Genomic DNA, 23,773 nt, shown 5'->3' on the forward strand with positions numbered 1-23,773 from the left:
GTTATTTATAAATAATTATTTCCAAGTATTTAATTAAGTAGGCACCCATATTTGTTTGCAGGTGATGAAAGTTAATTTGCTTATGAGTGTAATCGAAGTTTTAGATTAAACTTTTTTCGGCGAACATTATGAAGAGTTATCCTAGATTCACTAACATTTCTCACGTCTCCAGGAATATTATAAATGCTAATGCAATCTTATTCATTACTCACAAACTCGTTAACCTGGCAGAATAACTTCATCATAAATAAAATTACATTTATTCAATTTCTAGCCTCAAATATTCGCTTCTCATTACCCCATATTTATTGATTAATATCATTAACATCTTGACAGTAATTAATAATCATGCAAATTATTTACTTGCTTTCATTCGTGAAAAAAAGACAATCGCTATATCTTCTTTACCTTGCACATAAAAATTACAGTAAGTAGACAGATGAGCATAGTAATTTGAATATATTGATTGTTAAAAATATTTAAAAAAGAGAATACTTTATATAAATATAAGCTTCAACGGAACTTAATCCCTTCATAAGTGTATTCATTAATTATGCAGATTTCAATAAATACTAACTTTCTATCCCATTATAATAAGCAGATGTGTTTGAGCATACCTATTGTCAATTTATGTCATAACGTGCATTTATCCATTCATACAAAATACCTCATCTGATACCCTTAGGGGAAAACGCTTCGAGATATCGAATGTGATTTTATATAAAAATGTTAAGTATTTAAAGAACCTCAATTATTAAAAACACCTAGTTCTTAAGAAATTATCATGGCATACCTTCGTCTGATTTGTCCAGGCAGTCTGCAACGCCATCTTGAAACCGTTCAAGATTGATGCACGCTGACCTATCCCAACAAACGAATGAGCGCTCGGGACACCCTAAAGAGAAAACACAACATTATTGAAGTAAGAATATAGTTAGAAGTGCATTTGATCATTAGTTCTAAAATAACCAACAGATGCGGGTTTTATTTCACCAAAATAGTTCTATAAATTCCAAGATATTGCATTCATGGTGATAATTATGTATCTGAAACAATATGTAATGTGTATTACTTAGGTTAAAGTAAGGAATTATGCCTGTTGCTAAGCAATCAACAGCAGAGTTTCCTAGCAACTTTATTAGAACCTTTCATTACTGAAAACATCTATTCACATAATATATATATATATCTACGTACTTATATTTATTCTGCCATGTTAAAATATCTGAGGTTGGTTTTTTAGTCCTATTTATGCACAGGAAGCTTAAACGAGACTGGCCCTACAGTTTAAACTGTGATCCGAACTACTTGTACCTCTACCGGGTATCGAATCCGGGACCCATTCATTACGAGGCGTTACCACTACACCACCGAGGAAGCCTTCGTGTTAAAATAGTAAACGAGTTAGGTGATGATTATATTGACAGACTCATGTCTTCAAGGTCGCAAATTCAAACTCTACATGTTACTTCCTGTGTGTTCTCCTGAAGCCACTTAAGAAAATTGCTGGATAGTACCTTCAGCGAAAGCCACGTACACTTGATTTCATCTTCTTCTCTCTTTATTCGCAAACGTTGTTCCCTCTTTTCCCACGTTGCTGTCATTCTATAACTCTATCGCGGGAATATCTGGAGCAAGGTCGCGCATAATGTTAGAGAAGGGGAGAAAGCAAGTGGGCTGAACGATGCAGTACGCGCTCCTGCAAATTGTAGCTGCAGTCGCTTTTACCCCTCTACGCAATCCCGTTCCCTCTCACGCGTTAATTGTCCGAGTCACTACGTGCGCAGAGACTTGTTTTCGTTCGCTCGTTCCAGAGATTCCAGGCACAGAATATAATAATACATTTAATTGACCAAACGTTAAATGTTCATTAGTTTTAGTATTACTAGGAAAGAAGCTGTCCAAAGTTGAAGTTATTCTACATGTAAAAATAAATTGACGTGTCTGCCCTGCCCAGTGATGTGCTGTAGACTATAAGTTTACGTCTACATGCGTTGTCTACACGTAATCTACGCGTAGATTACATAGCATTGTAGTTTACATACACTACGTAGACAATCTAAAGTGCATTAAAATTAATTTTCAAGGATATCATGAAAAAAGTGACATTTTCAACTATATTGGTTCTTAACGAAATGAAAAGAAACCTATTTACAACAAAATTTCTCTTCTCTTCTATTATCAACTATGGAAGAAGATAAATAGTATGCAAAAAACAACAACAGATGGCAGTCATGAGGCAAGAGTGGTCTTTTCCCCATAAAACACTAGAATATTACCTATATTAGGATCCTCCTAGGTGAGAAATTGTTCGAATTTGGAAGAAAGAGTAAAAAAATTCTCCTCACACATCAGCAACTGATATGCAGTATAATATTCTTTTAATTTCACAGCGCCCTTTGCTAAGTTATCACCTTTCGCCATGTTGTTTACATAGATTACGTAATCTACGTGTATAAAGTAGTCTACGTGTAGAACGTAGACTATCGTTGTTTACGTGTAGACTCATCACTGGCCCTGCCAGAGACCAAAGTAAATTGTAATGGTTGCCTGCAGAAGTACTGTGACATTATTATTATTAGGGCTACGATTTTCATAACTTAGCATTTTTTTTTGGTAAGGGTGATCTGTTCCCTAAACATATAGAAATTCATATTATGAAGAAACTAATTAAGTTAAGGCGCTTTTTAAGGGCATATTTTGGCATGTTTGACCATTTTTACATGATAGAGAATATTTTGATGGATTTTCGGTCATATTCAGTATATTTGCGACTTTTCAAGAAATTCGAAGTGGATTCGTAATCATTGTGCATTGCAACTCAGCGCCTAAAAATAGTACGTATGTGAAAATATCTCGGCATATGTTACATATTGATGTTTGAAACAGTCCAGTTACAAGGGCATATTTTTCAAATTATAGTGCATATTTTGTAAAATTTTAGGTCATAAGAGCATATTTTATTTTACATATTTTGCTGATTTTTAGGTCATAAAAATTATTATCATTGTTACTACTACTATTATTATTATTGTGTATTCCTGTCCGTCTTCGTCACCTTTCTAGATGAATCAAAGCAATGAGGATCAATGGAATACATGAAGGAATAAACTAAAACGTGTATGATTTTTTCGGGTTTCGAACATGTGCTTCCTAGCACAATGTGAAAACCACTACGTTATGGGGATTGCTATTATTTTTATTGTACACGAGATTTGTGATGATATCATCAAACCAATTTTACTGAGGTCGAATTTCTTACAGTTTCCATCCATCAGATAATAATAGCCTTCTTGACCTAGTAGTTCCGTGGTCAAACGTGTTTAGTTGTACACTAGCGATCTCACCAACGAAGGTTCTGGGTTCGAGTTTCGACCTGGAAAAGGTACCAATTAAATGCTCAGAGAGTGGGACCACCATCGTTCTAAAAATTGATTTGGTTTTTGGAAATCCAAATTTCGATTTCACCTAATCATCACTCATCTACATCGTCGCAAGTAGCATAAAATAGCGACGCAAAAAAATACAAGTTTCTGAAACACGGACATTTGAACGCAAAGTACTGAATTTGATAACTAAATCTCGCAGATGGCAACACTTGCAACGTAAGGAACCGCCTAAAAACTCACCAGCCTAGATTCCGCGAAGCGATCAGGTGAAACCAGATTCTAGTATACGTCCGGGATCGGGACGGATCAGGGTAACGGAGAAGGCTTTAAAAATGTTGGAAGTCTGTCCATTAGGTTGGTGAAATATTGCAGTCCTGGGCATTTCGGCCCATCTTCTAGTCTGGTAATTCGAATGCACTGCCTGTTGTTTGTATGAAGCGATTTCAAGAAAGACAGTCGCCAATGACTTCCGGGATGTGGTTCAGAAGGACAATTAGATTCTGCAAAATTTGGGCCGAAGTTCGGATCGCAGACAAACAAATGCCATCGCGAATTTGACCGTGTAGTTAGGATGGGCATTGAAACCCGTTCCAAGGTCATTACGATTGCTTCTGTCGGTGCATTTAATCGGGTGAAAGTTGAAGAAATTCTTCATGGGCTTGAAAACGGGTAAGAAAAGCAAAGATTATTTTGAAAGTTGCAAACAGAGCGACTGGAGGAGGCACTGTACGGGGTGGGAAATAACCTTTTGCTAGGGGTCCACAGTAAAAAGTAACAACAATTAAGAAATTATGGTAATACCAAATGTTTACTACGACAATTGTGGTTACAAAAACAAAATTAAAAGTTAGTATGTCCTCCGTTTGCTTCTCTCACAGCACGAAGACGATCAGGGTAGGAGCTCAGAAGATTCGCAAACAGTCCGTATTCCATTCCATGTCACGGAGGACTTGTTCCAGATGTGCAAGGAGTGTTGGCCGGGAATAGCGGTCCGGTCCGCGTTCCACTATCATCAAGGGCTCAACTGCGTCCTTCAGAATAGCCCCAAAGTGCTCCGCTGCATTCAGGTCCGGTGCTGCACCCGGCCATTCAGAACTGCTGAAGAAGTCAATGTCACTTCGCCGAAGAAGGTCTTGGTTTTAGCATTTGCCTTGAAGCAAGGTGCTTTGTCGTGAACTAACTTTTAATTTTGTTTTTGTAACCACACTTGTCGTAGTAAACATTTGGTATTACCATAATTTCTTAATTGTTGTTACTTTTTCCTGCAGACCCCTAGCAAAAGGTTATTTCCCACCCTGTATGAGCTTGTCTGCAAGTGTTCAGTCACGAGAGCGGTTCCAGGATAGTGTTGCTCACGAGACGGTATGAGGGAAGATTTTCAACACGAGAAAGACCAAACTCTCGTCTCGTCTAAACTCAGGGTCATGAAATTAGGCGGGTGGCAGAAGTTCGCGCTGTTGCCACGTCGAAGCACAACCCCGTGTGTTCGGAGGTTTAATTTTCTGTGCTCGAGCATCACTCTGGGTCAATGGGTATGGCATCTGTCTGCCACATGAAGGTCGTGGATTCGATTCCCGGGATGGGTAATCGCAGTGATGTCCCTTTATCAGCAGCTCTGGGGCTCATCCATCCTCTTATCGATTAACACTTGAGGCGTATCCAAAGGCGTCCGGAAAGAGCGTGGGGGTATGGGGAATGGTGTTCCCCCTTTGGAAAAATGAGTCAGCTTAAATTATATATCCTTCATTTCAATCACAGTCATTGCTTTACTTATTATGAGAAAATGCTTACTAGCAAGACTGACACAAATCATTACAGTAACGCGATAACTTACAACTGAAGCAGTGTTTCAAGGAAGGGGGGCGGCGGAAGAATGGCCTTGGGGCAAATCCTGCAGAATGAAGGCAGCCGGAGCGTGATACTGATCGCACACCTCCAGTAGAGTTGTGCATGTACGCTCTAGATAGGGTGATTCACGCGAGCCCTATTTCCAAACGTTCAAGACTGCGAGTGTAAATGTAACATTGACTTTGTGGTGTCCCATTATGGGGCACGCTTTCTTTCGTATTTACCAACACACGCACACAATATTACTAGCATGCAAACCTGTGATTGATTATATTGCTAATCGTTCTTTGTGTATCATGTGCTTGTGTGTGGCACGTCCTACGAAAAAGATGTCACAGTGTTGTTTTTCAAGAGCGTAAGACAGGAAACACATTTTGAACGGTCGGCAGAGCACGGGCGAGTATTGAGAAACCGATGTAAACGAACCCGAACGCACGCGCCCAGGTTCAGATCTATTCACTTCACTTTAGCTAGCACATGACTGAACGGCTGGAGTGCCTACCCGAGAATTAAAATCATCCCGAGATATCCAGATCACACTGCGGAGTTTTTTGTATACTGTACACACTTTTGTGTTGTGAGAGTACCTATTCCTCTACAACAACCTCGATAGTGCACAGTGGTTAGGATACCACTTTAAACTGTAGGTCCAGTTCCGTTTAGCCTATCCGACCATAACGCTGGCTTAAAGCAAACCTGCTCGGTCAAGTAAATTTTACTTGTCAATTATCCAATTGTGTAACATCACTGCACTGCGCCGCATGCTATTGAATTTTTGAATTGGAGTACCTGGCTATTTCTACCCTCTACTCTCTGATTTGCTTGATTGATTCATTTGCTTTTTTTTACTTCGCTTCATGTGCCACTTTTGGCTAATTTGCGAAGATGAGGATGAGGGATGATATGATGAAATTGATGAATGGACACTCACAAACATCCATGCCCAGGCCAGGATTCGAACCCGGGACCCCTGGCCTCGTCGACTTTATGAAAACTGTGCTATTGCTATTTGATGTGTGTTTATAATTAATGGAAATTGACTAATAATATACGACTAATGTCGCAACACAAGCAAATTTTGATTAGATTTGTGATTAATTTACTGAACTATTTGAACATTGGTCAGTTTTAACCAACAATAAGGTACCTCTACATCACCTAAATGAATTTTTATTTCGATCATGTTTAGAACCCATAGACATTTTTTCACAAATAAAAATATTCAAGAAGACCTCCGTATTGTGAGTGTGTAGTCGCCAAAGGTGGGATCTACACATCAATAGATTAGGTTAGGCCAGGCACGTATCCAGAGGGGGGGCTCATGGGGCTCGAGCCCCCAAGAAAGTTTTAGATTTACACTAGATAAAATGAGTTTTTTATGTTTCTTGTGGTGTGAAATAAAATAATGTGACAATATTTTAAGGAGAGAAATAATTATCGAGGGAAGACGGAGAATGTTCCGTAACCCTGTTATTGATAATAGCACGTATCCAAGATGGGGCACCGGGGGCTCGACCCTCTCCCCAGGAAATTTTTCAGTTAACGTTAGATAAAATTAGATTTTTGGCTCCTTGAATAATGTGAAAATAATTTAAGGAGAGAAATAATTATCGAGGCAAGACGGAGAATGTTTTATACCCCTGTTATTGTTAATAGCACGTATACAAGGTGGGGATAAGGTGGCTCGAGCCGCCCCCACTAAGGAAATATTTAAATTTACACTAGATAAAATTAGATTTTTGGCGTCTTGAATAATGTGAAGATAATAAATTTATAAATCTGAGAGAAATAATTATCGATATAAGACGGAGAGTGTTCTATTCACCCTATTATTGTCAGTAGCACGTATCCAAGATAGGAATCAGGAGACTCGAGCCCCCCTTCAGGAAATTTTTCTGTTTACACTAGATAAAAATAGAATTTTGGCTTCTTGAATAACGTGATGATAATTAGGGAGAAATAATTATCGAGACAAGACGGATAATGCTCTATAACCCTGTTATTGTTAATAGCACGTATCCAAGGTGGGGTTGAGGTGGCTCGAGCCCCCCCCCCCAGGATTTTTTTATATTTTACACTAGATAAAATTAGGTTTTTGGCTTTTTTAATAATGTGACGATGATTTAAGGAGATAGACAATTATCGAGACAAGACGGAGAATGTTCTATAACCCTGTTGTTGATAATATTGCACGTAAACTTTTCTTGCGCTTTCGATGTTGTCCCAGCGGACTTGAGCACTATGTAGAGACTTGTCAGCATTTGGAAGCTGCACAACAAAGGTAGCGCCACACGTAGGGCGATTCGTTGTAATTTCTAATCTCTGGAAGGCGGGAGAGGGTACGTTCTTCAATGAGAGAAGGAGTCAACTACTGGCAATATTAACGAATCGTTTTATCTGCGGAACGTTCTAGAATATAATGAGGATATAAATACGTGGATTCAATTTTTCGGTTGATCTGTACAAAGAATCGGTTAATGAGATTTCAGAGGTAAGTGTGACAATTCATACAGTCGATTAGTGATCAGTCAGCATCCTCTGGTTGCTTTATAATATATAGTGATTCGAAAATGAAGACATTGACGACAGTAGAACTTCTGGGGCCTCAGTTTGGTTTGAGTTGCTGTTTTAAGTCCACTTTATGCACAGTAAGGCTAATCGGGACTGGGCCTACAGTTTAAAGTGGAATCCGAACCACTTGTGCCTCCACCGGGTATCGAACCCGGGACCCCTTGATTACAAGGCAATGACGCTACCACTGCATCATGGGGGAGGCCCCTGGGGCCTCAGTGTAGTGCTAGTTCGGGTCGAGGGCCGAAGAGATCAAGGCCTCTCTCTCTCTCTCTCTCTCTCTCTCTCGTGAATATTTCAGCAGTACCGGATATTTGAATGGTTTATTAAAAGAGAAATAAGGATCAACCGAAAATCAAAGTTTTGAGTAATGATTTAGTTTTGCCAGAACTAAATTTCGTATATGCATTCCGAGAATTTCATGGTATAAAAAAATACTTTTGTTTAAGCCTACTGGGTTCAAAACACATTCAAACATTTAACTACCATAAAGAGACAGCCGAAAATTTTATGAATGTCGAGAAGAGCGAGCAAGAAGATGTTGCATATGTAGACATTTTAGGCGGAAATTGCAGGCTTTACCAGAACCCGAATCAGGGCTCTACCAACTGAGCCACCTAGCCATCCATCATTGACTTCAACCGATTTTTCGTTAAAATGTCTACATAGTAATGTCCTGTGTATATCAAATCGTAAGGTGTTGCCTGTATAGTGAACAAGCACAGAAAATATAGGAGAGAGAGGAGATTTTTTTTCCTCTGTGGTCAACAAGAGCTACTACTTCGAGGTGACAATGACAGTAGTATAATAAGGGAGATTTCACACCGTGTCGCCTGAGGATTTTACAAGTCGAAATTAAGTTTGTGCGGCCTTTTGTGTCGCTACGGTGTGAAACGTTGCTGTTGATTGGCTCATTCCAATCGACATGTATCGCGTGTCCCTTTGGTCTGAAACCTTCCTAAGTCTTGAAAATCCAAGTCACAAGGATGGAAAATTAGGGCCTTGTTAAGGTTAGGTGTGAAGGCAGGCAGACGACAGCACCCTAAAGGATCATATCCAAACCTGCAGGAAGAACGCATCTTACTTTAATCTCCAATACGGAATGATAAAACTTCTGGTAAGTTGATTTTAAAAAATGTGTCCGAGATAAAGAGTGGCGTGCCCAGGATTTTCGGAAGGGAGAGGGGTTACGCATACCTACTATTTTTGGTGGTCAGTCCTGATTTTGTCATTTTTTTCCTGTCTTTGACGTTCGTCTTTTTTTTTTTTAAAAAAAAAAGATAAAATAATACTGGGTCAAATGGGGTTATGACCTCACCAACCCTCCCTTGGGCACCTCACTGGAGATAAATGAGTAAGCATTTGATCATACTGGGAGACGAAACATTAGATGTGTTGGGAACGGAACTGTGCATTAATTGTTTCGTGATCCAGCCGTATTCGAGAAGACTTCCTTTGTTTCTTGCCGACATATGACAAGACAGCGGAAGCTGCGACAGGCATTTTTGAACACTTGTGAGTGCTAAAGCCTGAATCTGAACAATTTGGTGGGTTTCGGCTTTTATAAGAGCTGCAAACATGGGAGGACAAGACACTTTAGTGGTGTTCAGGCTGGAATCAGAGAGAAATATTCGAGAGCTGTCTGCAGCCATTTCGCAGCCCACAATTTGAATCTCGCGTTGTCGAGTGGATTGTCCATTCCGTGCATGTGTAACAGCTTCGTAAAAACACTCAAAGACACCATAGATGTTTTTATGTCTGATGAGATGAAATGGACAAACACACATACTGAGATGGTTCTTATTATACCCCTTAAAAAATGGTGTTGAGCCCCCCCCCCCGAAAGGAATTCCTGGATACGTGCCTGGGTTAGGCAGCAAACTAAAAACCGATACCAATGCCGATACTCTCACCGATACCCACCAATACCGATACCGATACTTGAAAATTACAATAATTAAAATTTGTTCAAAACATTAATCAATATTGGTGTGTAAATATTCTTCACCAATTATATGCATCAATTTACCAAGAAGTTTTCTTTAGAATATTCAAGAATTACATCAGAATATGAAACTAGTAAAAGTAAAGTGCTCCCCTATGCTTTGCACCACGCCATGAAGGCGTATGGGGGTGTGGAGTTAGGGCCCCACACTTTTTTGATCACGGCCGAAGGTTAATGTATTTAGATGGATTGCCACACTACACGGGACACAAATCAACTACTCACCATCAAGTGATATGATCAGCACCACGACTCTGACCGCCTTTACCCCCCAGAGTTTTCTCCAGGTACTCACTTTATACGATACTGGGTGGGCGCCGGAGCAATTTGAACCAGGGTTGTTAAAAGTCCAGGAATTTTAAATAAATTCAATTCCGGTCCAGGAGAGAAAATCAGAAAGCGTAAATGGGTTCTGGACCGTAAAGAACCTTTTTTATCTGTAAAGTATTTCAATTCGGTCCAGGAACCTTTTTTCCCGATGAATTTAAATACGGTCCAGGGACCTTTTTTCTGAATGAATTTAAATACGGTCCAGGAACTTATTTTCTGAGTAATTTAAATACAGTCCAGGAACTTTTTTCCCGGATGAATTTAAATTAGGTCCAGGAACCTTTTTTTAACGAAACATTACGCAACTTGGACCGAATTTAAATTGTGCGAGAAAAAAAGGTTTCGGTCCTGCAGCGGAACCCAATAAAACCCATTAGAATTTACAAGTTCCTGGACCTTTAACAACTCTGATTTGAACAGGTTGAAAAAATCCCGGTTCATTCCCGCCGAGGGTCGAACTCGGGTCTCTCGTATGGTGGTCAGAACACCAAACTAGAAATTATGTAATTTGTCGTGCAAAATTGGTGCAAAATGAAAACAAATTCGAATTTTGAATAATTTCCAGGATAATTACACTTCGCGAAAGTGTCGTGGGCATTTTGCGGAGCCCGTAAAAGATCAATATGCAAATAAAATACAAATATGTTGGAAAAGTATCGGCCGGTATTGGTAGATTTCCAACTGATACTTTCCGATACAGATACCACTGTTATCGGCTCAGCGCTAAAAAAAAAAAAAATCGCTAATTTCGGACACTTTTCTGGAGATTTACGTTTCTTCTTTATTCAATTTTTTTTCAGGTTTTGATGTAGGACAATAGAGCTATCTTCCTATAAGCTTTCATTGCTGTTCCCCTGTAAGGGTAAAATCAAATCGAGCCATATTTGTGGCCACAGAGTGACTTCCTAAAAGAAACCAATGCATGCGGTCAGGAAAGTCAGCACACGCTCTGCTAGAAAGTAGGAGGACGAAGCACAGACGAGAGAAGATGCGCCGAAGAGAAATTCGACCATGAAGGCAATTACGTCCGCGTGCTACGGCGGCGGCAAAGTCGTCACTGGGAAAAGTGGGCAAAGGAAAGAGAGAGAGAAATTGGACCTAGTCCGGGAGAAAGAGCTGCTTGCCCAGAGCTTTTGGAAGCGAGCCACGGGAACGTCCTTTTCTTTCTAGTTCGAAACTCACTTTCAGTTGCCTCCAAGGTGACATAAAAGCCTCGTGAGTGTGGAATACTGAGGACAAATAACACTCTTGCTTCTGAACACTCACTCACTGTTCCTCATTGAGCTATCTGTGTCACGGCGTGCGCCACCCTAAGCAACAGGTGGTTTATATAAGTTTGGACACGTGGTGTGGGTCTACAGGTAAACAACCATAGTCTACATTCTACACGTATACTGTTTTATACACGTAGATATCAAAATATTAAAATGCTGACAAAGGGAAAATTTATTATATAAAAAATATACGCTAAAAACGTAACGTTTCCACCCACTAACAGGGTCTTCTTCAGACGAAGATTCACAATAATTTGATGAATGATCTAACCATAATATATACACACACATATACGTACACACACACCATCACAGGCACATACACACCAATTACCTGTCACGAGATTCCACACTCAGGAATTTCTGACAGGAAATGTTCTCAGATAAGGACTGGCGCCTTCATGTTGTTTTGTGTATGGACCCTGTACTGGGAGTGTATATACAGTAAAACCTCGTTAATCCGGACTAAGGGGGGGATAAGTTGACCGATTTAACGAAAGTCCGGATTAACTTAAATGACCTCAAAGAACAGTAGAAAGTGCATTAAAACTCAGTTTATTATGGTGTATTTAAATGGCATAGGCCTAAATACACTATACAGTACAGTACAAAGTCTGCGGAAAACAGAATTTCATCAGTGGTTGACTGCCTTTTCTTTGGGAAGTTATCTTCTTGACTTCTAGCCACATTTAAAACCTTGCATTCTGCTTTTTTTCCTTTAGCCTATCAGGATTAAGCGAAGTCTGGCTTATCGGGGTCCGTATTAACGAGGTTTAACTGTACAAGATTGGATCTTTCATAATTTTTTTGTGAATCTACGTCTGAAGAAGACCTTGTTAGATGGATGGAAACGTTCCGTTTTTAGTGTATATTTTTATACAATAATTTTTGCCTTGGTCAGCATTTTCATGTTTTATTAACATGGAATCATGGCTTAAGACAGTTACGTGGATAACCTAATCTATGTAAACAACATGGCGAAAGATGATTACTTAGGAAAGGGCGCTGGAGAAGCAAAACAAAATTATATTACGTATCAGTTGCTGATGTGTGAGAAGAACCTTGTATACTCTTCCTTACAATTGTGAACAATTTCTCATCGAGGAAGAAAACGCAACGTAGGAAAAATTCTAGTGTTTTATGGGAAAAAGACTACTTCTGGCCCACTACTGCCATCTGTTGTTTTGAATACAATGTATCTTTCTTCACAGTTGATGACAGGAAGAGAGGAGAGAAATTGTGCTGTATATGGGATTCTTGTCAGTTGGTTGGGAACAGATATAGTTGAAAATGTCATTTTCCTTTCATGAAAGCCTTGAAAATTAATTTTAATGTAGTTTAGATTGTCTACGTTGTCTATGTAAACTACAGCCCAAAGTAATCTACGCGTAAATTACGTGTAGACAACGCATATAGACGTAAACTTGTAGTGTATGGCACATCACTGGTTTAAACCAGGTTCAACAACAAGGAAAGTTTCATACGGAGCATTAAAATTCGCATGAGTCAGGAAAATTTTTGAAATTATTGAAATTTTTATATTGTAACTTAAACATTCAAAAATTGTGTAAACCTGGTCAAGTGGAAGAAAAGGCTCCACAGCTTTAACTTCACCATGTAAAACAAAACGAAATAAATAAATAAATAAAATTCCTACTGCACAGTACTTTGCCAGTAAATGAAAATTCCCTTCAGTGTGGTTCTTTGCAAAAAACTTTCCCTCAGTGCAGAAAAATTTCCCTCATTACATAAAATTTATGTTGGTGAGGAAAATTCAGTCAGAATATTTCGCAGATCAAGAAATGAAACATTTTTATAGAAAATTTTGTTATTTCAGGGAATCTCGATTGTACCTGGCAGCGTTTATAATATGGTAACCAAAGAATTTCTAAAAGAATAATTACTTTTTCTATGTGCTAAGAAACCTCTCTTTCTCGCAGTACAAGGTGGCAATTCATTGTGGTGACCAAAACAACATTGCAACTTTCATTCCGTGTCTTATAGATGGCAGCATTGTTGAAATGTAAAATAGCGTTTCCGTTGAAATAAGATATCACACAAGAGGAAAATCATCTCAACACATTAAGAAAAGTTTCAATTGGTAGCTTACAGGAAAGTCTATTAAGTTGATAGATAATTCTTAATTTATCTTTAGTGTGATATTCATTAAACTCTCACTAGCACAATATTGTAGTTCATCATTTTTTTAAATTACCATTTTTCAGGTGAAACCAAAGACGATGAATTCATTTTCAGACCAGATTTTTTTTTCGAAGTCAGGACTTTTCATGTCCACCATATAAACAATATGCTGGACATGAAAAGTCCTGACTTCGAAAAAAAAATCTGGTCTGAAAATGAATCCATCGTCTTTGGTTTCACAAAAATGTTGTAATAGGTTATGAAGGGTCAGGTACCTTGTTAGTGGATGAAACTGAACAACACACACACACACACTACTAACAGGCGACTATAGAGTGGTCTCCTAAAACTCTTGCCCAACCCTGAAATAAATGTTTTGTGTATGTGTTTATCAGTTTTCTCATTAATCCTCTCGTTACGGTTAGCCCAAAGAGACAAAAAAAGCAGCTTACATAAGAGAAATTGAAATGCAATTATCATTATTGTAATCTCCCCGCGATCGAGAATGTGTGAAGCATGCTATGATGCAATGCACAGGTACAGCTATAGTTTACCTATTTTACTTTTTAATATTAATATTATTAGACTTTATTGTGTATTAATAACATAATAACATTAGGCCTACTGGATCATGTATTCTTATGGTATATGGACACTTGTCAGCGTCCCATTGTTTATTATCGCCAGTGGCGGATCCAGAAGTTACCGTGGAGGGGGAGGGGATTCAGTCGGGTACCTCATCTCGCCGAGAACCTATTCAAAGCTACGCTTGTACCATTGACTTCCATGTTCTAGATTGATTGATTGAATTGATGTTTTGTCCACTTTGTGCACAGAAAGGCTAGTCGGGAGTGGACCTACAGTGTAAAGTGAGATCCAAACCACTGTGCCATGTACCTCTACTTTGTATCGAAATCGAGATCCCTTGATTACAAGGCGACGAAGTTCGCCATGAGCGTAACCTGGAGCCAAACTTGGAGGAGGTAGACAGAATCGAACATAGGACTTAACTTAGTGTGTGTGTGTGGGGGGGGGGGGGGGCAGGATCGAAAACTTTTCCATCCAATAAAAATAGGGTCCAACACTATCTTTTACTAAATCACTGTTACATTAGAGAAATAATAAAAAAAATACTCTTTATGTATTTTTCCTCAGGTCCCAGGCAGTTAACAAAATATCCTTATCTTGTAAATGTTAATCAAATCGAAAATTTGGGGGGAGCAAGTGCCCCCTTGCCTCGCCAAGTTACGCCTAGACTTTAGCACTACGCCATCGGCGAGGTACAGTGAAAAAGAGTACAGTGAACTCGCTTTAATTCGAACAGAAGCTTATGCCCCTTGAAACCATCTTGAATGACATGATGTTTTTGTTAATTCGAATTTTGGATAATTCGAACATTCCTCGTGTCCCCGTGGAGTTCGAATTAAAAAGAGTCCACTATATATGGTTTAAACAAAGAGACCATACCAATATTTTATATTTCACTTTATCCATTGAGAATGAAATGAGAGTGAATACGGATGCGGCAAAAGTTAACTTTGGGGGTGGGTACCGAAAAAAAAAACTGTCGCGTAGAACGGTGGACTAGTTTTAAGAATGCAAGAGCACGGTGAATGAAAACATGTAGGGAATAATACACATAATATAAGATAACCTGTTTTGATACCGCTGAAACAGTTTGGCTTGCATCAACGTAAGCCACAATAGATGCCAAACTGTCTTCTTGTGTCATCAACATGGCTGCCAAGAAAAGGAATGCGTTTCCCAACAATGTAGGCCTACGTGAGACGTTTGCGTATTTCTGGAGAAGCTGAAAAACTTCTGGTTGAAGCGTGGTCAGCCATGACGCAATACGCGAGATACACTCTGCATTGCAAGAATAGGAATTTTTTATGGGGAAGGTGGGAAAGCTCTGGGTCAAGAGAACGTTGTGGTCGCCTCTTTTTTTATGTTTTGGAATGGCCGGCTGCAGCTGGCACTCAAGCTGTGTGACTAATGTTGAGGTTAGCCTCACGCGCTGAGATCAGACAGTAGATGCTTCATATTCATAACAATACGATAAAATTGTGAATATAGAGCGCACTATTTCGATGAGAGCCACCTCGATCTCGGCCATTTTGGAGGTGATGTGATCAGCACCACGCTCCGACCGCCTTTAACCCCCCCCCCCCTTTTCAGGTAGCAGGCTGGAGCTCCAATTACAGTCCGCCTCGTCGATGGCGTAGTGGTAACGTCCAGGCGTAACTTGGGGAGACAAGGCGGCACTTGCTCCCACAATTTTGAAGTTAATTAAAACAAATGAAGGGTATTTTTGTTAACTGCCTGTCACCTGAGGAAAAGGACGTAAAGAGTATATTTTATAATTTATTAAATGTAACAGTTATTAGCAAAAGATAGTGTTGGACGCTATTTGTAATGGTTGGAAAAGTTTTTGTCCCTGCTTCACTCCAAAGTTAAGCCCTATGTTCGATTTTGCCCCCTTCCCCCAAGTTCGGCTTCAAGCTACGCTCATGGGTAACGTTGTCGCCTTGTAATCGAAGGGTCTCGGGTTCGATACCAGGTTGACTGCATATGATGGCTCGGATTACACTTTAAACTGTAGGTTTAGCCTTTCTGTGCATAAAGTGGACTTATGCAAACTCATTTACAATTCGTCTGTCTTAGTCGCGACCATCGACACAAGTGCGGGTGGGAAAAGGCTAGACAAAGCAGAAGAAAGCCTCAGATCGATCGTCTTTTGTTGGTGAAAATTCAATGTGGAGCCTTGCCTAACTATTTCATGGCCGCATGCGAGAATGCATCGTTTGCCTACATTGCAAACAGCATAGAAATAGGCAGACTGCAGCAATCAACACTAATTCCTAATCAAACCATGGCACTCGATTTTCTTCAGGTGGAAGGTCACTTCAACCAGTCTACAGCCATTTTATCAGTCGCAGTATTAGAAAATGGTTATTGGTGGTCGTTAAAGTTTAAACATTTAAAACAACTGTACAATGCTTATTGTTAGTCTCCACGTCGTACCGTACTGCAGGTTAAGTCGATCCGAGTTCCACAACAATAAGAGTATTTTATAAAAAACTGTAGTAAAAACCCAGTCTTTTCATGGGTTAAGTACGAGTTAGAATCGTGAAAATTAGTCTCAAGAATAATTATGTTAATTAAACAAGTTACTTGATTTCATTCTAGTCTTCTCATAAAAGTAGATTTTAATGTTATTCATTAAAATTTTGTAACTAGTTTTAACTAGATTCGGATTTTGGTGGTTAAATATAAAATGAACAAAGGAAACTAATATTTCATGCTTGGGAATTATTATTTTGAAGGAAGTTTCGGGGGTTTCCAACCCCCAAATCATACTCCGCACGCCCTTGATTTTATACCATCCAATTTATATGTAACGAACTGATTTCAACTAAATTTCTTTAAAAAATGTGGTTAGAGTAAAATTATTTTCTGAACATCTCCACCCGACTGTGAGAAACTTGTTAGCGAGCCTACGAACAGAGTAGAGCGTGAGTAAGGGGGTTATCGATTGGTGCTAGGTTGAGATGACGTCAACGATTCTCTTGTTCATTGGTGCTTTCTGGATTTATGACTCGCTCCCAAGCTACAAATGCAGAATAGCCAGGTATGTTGCGGAAATAATCATACTTTACGTCTGTGCACAAAAAGTGGTCCCTTAATTCCTGATATTGTAGTGAGGTCCTTGAAATTATATTATACATATTTAGCACATTTGAAAGAAGTAGCCTTTGATTTTTGAACAAAATAAAAAAACATAAACGTTTGAAAATCTTACAACCTGTAGCATGCTTTTTTGATGAACAAAAAAGTGACAAGTTTGTTAGCCTAATGAAGAACTCTTGATTTTAGATATGAAGGTAAACGTGATACAAGGTCACAATACAGGCAAAAGTTCTTGGTACTTCTTTTACTGGAGCAACAAGCGTGAAACCCGAACAACCTTCTTAACGGCCCTAGGGAACATCTTCAGTTTACGCTTGTTGAGATCCAGTAAGAAAAAACAAAGGAATCTGGTTCCACAATTCATTGAAGTCAAAAGAGTTGGAAGTTTACAGATGCCAACAAGACAATGGTACCGTAATCCGAGAAGAAGCAGAAAAGATAATGTTACCTGCAGACCATCCACCTCTTGGAATGTGATTGGCCCGCAGAATAATGGCTACTCGCTTACTTCCTTACAAGGTTTTCAACTACCCTTTTACTCTCGTTGCATCCATTGTATGCTAAATGCCACTGTGCTCAAAGACTTCACTTGCATTTTTGCTGTTTTGAAGTTATGTTGGAATCCAGATTGCTATTTAGGTAGGGTCATGTGCGGTGATGTGCTGTAGACTATAAGTTTACGTCTACATGCGTTGTCTACACGTAATCTACGCGTAGATTACATTGGGTTGTAGTTTACATAGACTACGTAGACAATCTAAAGTGCATTATAATTAATATTCAAGGATTTCATGAAAAAAGTGACATTTTCAACTATATTGGTTCCTAACGAAATGAAAAGAATCCTATTTACAACAAAATTTCTCTTCTCTTCTGTTATCAATTATGGAAGAAGATAAATAGTATGCAAAAAACAACAACAGATGTCAGTCGTGAGACAAAATTGGTATTTTCCCCATAAAACACTAGAATATTTCCTATATTAGGTTTCTCCTAGGTAAGAAATTGTTCGAATTTGCAGGAAAGAGTATGAAAAATTCTCCTCACACATTAGCAACTGATACGCAGTATAATATTCTTTTAATTTCACAGCGCCCTTTGCTAAGTTATCACCTTTCGCCATGTTGTTTACATAGATTACGTAATGTACGTGTATAAAGTAGTCTACGTGTAGAATGTAGACAATCGTTGTTTACGTGTAGACGCACATCACTGGTCATGTGTTGAGTAAAAGAGACATAGAGTTCAACCTTTTTTGTTTTCTGCACGTTGCACAACTACTTTAGTTTCTTCAACTGTCATATACGTCTACTGTTACTTGTATATCGTTAATCTAGCTTACTAAGTTTGTTGTCGAATTTATTAATTTTATCCAGTCAAAGTTTTGTTATATGAAAGCGAATATTAATCTGCAGTCCATAAAATCAAAAAGCCAAAATAGAATGAAATGAAATTATATTTTAGTTTGAATTTATCAACATAATTTCGAAAAAAAAAATTAAAGAAACATAACAAATGATATTTTTTTAAAGATATCTTGAAAGCAACAAATATTTTATTAATAGTAGTTACGTACAAGCTGGGGTGAAACTATATTCTGTGCATTGTCCCGTGGCATAGAGGTACATAAGGCAGTGTGGAGGTAGAGACCAAAATATTCTCGATTTTGGCCATACCGTATATGATGTAATCAGCACCACACTCCAGGAGCCTTTTCCACCAGGTAAATATTAATTTAGGGGCTAGCCCCGGAGACACTTTCTCAGGGAACATCCGAGGTTATCTACTCGGGAATCGAACAAAGTTCTCTCGTGGGACAGCCTGGCATTCTTTTATTAATAGTAGGCGCTACATAAATCCCTTCTCAATTTGACAGGGATTATAGTAAACAATCTAAAGGAAGACTCCTAACGTCCATATTCAGCTGTAACATAATTTCCGATAAAAATGGAGAAAAATTTAATTTTTTTAAAATAAAATTATCGACTATTGTTTAGAATTTTAAATATTTGTCGCAAACGCTCGTTTTGGGAAATTATAACTCTGCTAGAATTATACGCTATTTTGCACATTACTACCTGCCCAAATATTGTAATGGAAAACTTAAGCACTTTTTTCGAATTTGCAATAATTCAAAACCTCATAAAATGTTCTCAGAACTTTTTAACTTTTTATTGCATTTAAAAAACTAGTACCGGGGTGAGTTGACATATTGGCATTTCCACATGATTATATGAAAAGCTCTACCTAGATTGTGCTCCGTACTGGAACTAGGGATACATAAAGCACTATATATATATTTATATACGTAAACACACACACACACACACACACACACACACACACACAGTTTTTGCTACTTACTGCTTTCCAAAAGGATTAAAACATCAATAACATATTACTCAAGTAACACGCGATTGTCCGCCTATTGTCTGAAAGCATCATAAAGTATTGTAAACCTACCCTACACGACATAAAATAATTTATTGGCAACTCAACAACCGCGTGGGCTTTACTGTGTCGGCACACAGCCCTGGACACAAAGTTACAGTGCTATTAACATCCATCCGAAAATGGCTCGATCCGCATACTTTTGTCGACAAAGCAAGTCCATATCTTCGCTGAAGTACCTTCATACTTTTACAGCAGTCTGCAAGAGATTCCTCAGCAGTTGTTGCACCATACACATTGTATTCAAAGCGGATTGTTCTTTACAAAATGACTCATTCAAACGCCTACGGATCACTTTCCTTTTATTGTAGAGGACTGTGATACAAGTGAAGGACACATCCTGTGCAATACCACAACTAAATATTCCTTTGAGCAAGAATTATCGATTTCTTTAACGGACAATGGCTGTTCTAACTTGGTTTGCCTTTCAGAGAAATCCGTAATGTACGAAATCGTCTTTCTTCATGAAATTGAAATGGTTATGCATGCAAGTAAGGCGTAAACTTCACAATTTCTACAACTTTTGAAATACAGGTCATACTCCCATCTCGCTTCCAGTTTCCTCACTAACTTCACAACCGTGGCAACAGTTCAGTTCAAGTACACCAAATTGAGCGATACGCCCTCTCTTGAGGGCGGTGGTGCCATCAAGGTGCATTTAGTGATAGGTCAAAGGTCGGTGGTATTTTACATATTTACACCCATACTTGGAACGAACAAAATTCCAAGGAATTATTTCTAAGTTTAAAACAACTCCAGCATCATTGTTCACCTGGATAGATATTAATAGCAGTGGAAAACAATATACCATTGACAGTGGCGTAACTAAGGACTCTTGAGTTGCGGGTAGAGGCGGAGCCTCTGCCTGATATCAGAATAAATTAAATGATAAACTGTAGGTCCAGTTCCGATTAGCCTTACTGTGCAAAAAGTGGACATAAAACACCAAGTCAATCAACAAATCAATTATATTCCACCAATTCTGAGTCCCTTTGTATTTAAAATGGAGACCTATGTTAATTGTGAACGACATGACATTATCTCATTGGCGTTCCTTATCTATTTTAAACATCCATAATGAAAGATTACTTTTACCATCCACTGCTTTTTCGTAATAGAAAAAAAACAACTAGTTAGAAAGATATTTATGCTTGCCATAAAAATTTCAGTGAGTATTTATAATAGAAGTAGATGACAAATTCTATTCCCGTTGAGGGGCACATTTCAGTATTTGGGGTGTCACTTTCAACCGCAGATCCATCGTGTTTGATTGATTGATTGGGTTGGTGTTTTTAAGTCCACTTTATGCACAGTAAGGCTAATCGGGACTTGATCTACAGTTTAAAGTGAGATCGGAACCACTATCTACGTCCACCGGGTATCAAATCCTAGACCCCATGATTTCAAGGCGACGACGCCACTGCGCCATCGAGGAGACACCTCGTCGTGTTTGTAATTCCGTTTTTAGTATTCGGCATATTCTTGTTGAACGTGACGATTCTGCTTTCCTCAGACTTTTATCTTCCCAGCTGTCTGTCATCCCTGTTAGGCGATGACAATAGTGTTTTATCAAATGTTTTTCGCTTTTTGAGAAGAGCTGGTCTTTTCCACTGTCTGTGAGGAAGCTTTTACTATATTCTGACTTTTTAATGTGTTGTGCCTGCCTTGTGCAGGTCCATTTAAAACCTTGCACTTTTAATTTTTTCCAAGGGGCTATTATACACCCCTTGTTTTAAATTTTCCAGTAAGAATTTTAGAATACAGTAAAACCTCGTTAATTCGGAACCCGATAACTTCAATCTTGACAGGCTAAAGGCACAAAAAAAGCAGAATGCAAGGTTTTAAATGTAGCTAGTAGTCAAGAAGAGAACTTCCCAGAGAAAAGGCAGTCAACCACTGATGAAATTCTGTTTCCCGCAGACTTTGTACTGTACTGTATAGTGTATTTTGGCCTATGCCCTTTAAATACACCATAATAAACGTGTTTTGTTGCTATAAACGGAGTTTTAATGCACTTTCTACTGTTATTTTAGGTTATTTCAGTTTATCCCCTCTTTCGTTAAACTTGTCAACTTATCCCCCCCTCATTAGTCCGGAGTAACGAGGTATTACTGTACATTGAAGGGTGGGAAATGGCCTAATGAACCCCAAAATTATAATTTAATCAATCAATCAATCAACCATTCCCAATTAGTCTGTGTGTGCATAAGTGAACCAGAATTTAACATCATAGTATGGTCACAGCCTAACCAGAAACACCAGCGCGTGCACTTAATGTACATAGACCTAGAGAATATGAATGAAGCATTAACATAATATGCCTTCGCTCCACATTTGAGGTTCTAAATAACGGTCACAAAACCAGCACCACGGTAAACATCATCCTTCCCTTCTGGGCTGGCATACTTCGGAGAGTGAAATCGTCAGAAAGCACTTTCTCTTGGATGTCGTTCAAAAACTTTACTCATTAGGATGTAATAATAATCCTGAAAGGCGTCGCCACTCCTTCTCACATTCCGGTAATGAAAAGTGGATTTCACAGCTCCTTGACCCTCGGCGCTCACTCTCCTAAAAATGTGGTGGATCCTAGCTCAACCAGGAGCCATGTTTATTGACTGGTGGTGTTGTCCTGCTGACAGCCACTTTCCTTTTCTCCGATGTTTCTTATGTTGTTTGTTGAAAGGGAATGGTAGGATGACCTTTTGGTTGCACACCTATCTCTAAGTGTGGAGCTGTGATTACGGCACCAAGAGTCCGATCACCATATTTTTCCGGCATGTTAATCCATAACAGCACCTTTATTCTTCCTTTTCTTTCATGCTTTGGTAAAAAAAAAATCGACAGAAAAATATTTTTTTTCACTCTTCTTGAGCATCTACATAAAATCCTATGGTCTCATTTTGTAGAGCAGAACGAGAGCTATAAAATAGTATAATATAACCATTACAGCCCCAATAGTTCCCAAGATAATGTAGCAAAACCCGCGAGAGAAAACACAAACTTCAACAAAATCTATTCGGCAGAACAACTGTTCTCTCTGCGGTCCGCGCGTATTATATACAGAAGGCTCAGAAAAAGAGGGCATTGAATAAAGGCATTTTATCAACACCTTTTTTTGCATATTTTTGGAAACATTTTCAGAACCTTTTTTTCCCTTTTTCGTAGCACCTTAAAATCCTTTCCTTAGTTATTACCATTCTTCTATCCTTTATAGCAAGAACGGATAGAAGACAATGGTATAGTGGCTGAAAAATCATGCATTCATGTCATATCAGGAATCAAACCCACAGCTCCTGATTTCACAATGTACCTTGTTTTCAAATGTTCCATTATGTATCTCTGTAGATTAAGTAACTATAAGTGTAAAAATACCTTTTCTTCCCTTTCTTTAAATTTCCCGATATAGGTCACGTGATACTGAATATTGCTTACTGATAAACAGAACCAATCAAAACAATTATGCAATCACTATTATCAATAATAATAATAATAATAATAATGTTTTTGCTTTTGGTTATGCTTTTCTACGAGAACAATATTGCGAGTAGAGAATTTATGGAATATTTAGCGAAATCTCCATGATAATACCTACCCACATTCCACTTGTACTAATCCATAGAGAGATAGGTTTTAGAATGAAAAATTTGAAGGGTACAGGGAAAAAAACAATCAAAGTCCACTTTTTAAATTTTCACAGGAATGCAGTTTGAAGTTTGAAAATGCTATAGACTGAAGCAGAATGCTGAATTATGCGAAACTATGAGTGCTTTACCTAAAATTAGGCATGTTGGAATATAGTACACCACCCGAACAATAGCATGATATCAATATCTCAATTTTAACCAAAGGTGGACTTTGATTGTTTTGTCCCCTGTACCCTTCATTTGTTGATGGTAAGATTACAAGTGACTTCTATAAGACAGTGGTAACACCACGTCCTAAATGGTATGTGGTGTAGATATGAAAGGTTTATATTGAAGTGTCACTGAAGATTCAAGTCTTGGCTGGGTATGGGTGATTCTTATCGTTGCAGAATAGAGATGCAGATTAGGGAAAAATACAAAGTAGTGAAG

General features: G+C 38.6%; 1 protein-coding gene across 1 annotated transcript in view; it reads right to left on the bottom strand.

Moving 5' to 3' along the window:
* Positions 1 to 23,773, bottom strand: part of LOC145978137 (uncharacterized) — a 321,655-nt gene that overhangs the window by 89,722 nt on the left and 208,160 nt on the right. Inside the window, exon 3 of the mRNA XM_083110578.1 lies at positions 794 to 895. Within this exon, the coding sequence (XP_082966704.1) occupies positions 794 to 895 (102 nt within the window). The remainder of the gene's footprint in view (positions 1 to 793; positions 896 to 23,773) is intronic.

The sequence above is a fragment of the Lepisma saccharinum genome, chromosome 24 (assembly GCF_977018435.1).
Source record: "Lepisma saccharinum chromosome 24, izLepSacc3.1, whole genome shotgun sequence".
NCBI classification, from domain to species: domain Eukaryota; kingdom Metazoa; phylum Arthropoda; class Insecta; order Zygentoma; family Lepismatidae; genus Lepisma; species Lepisma saccharinum.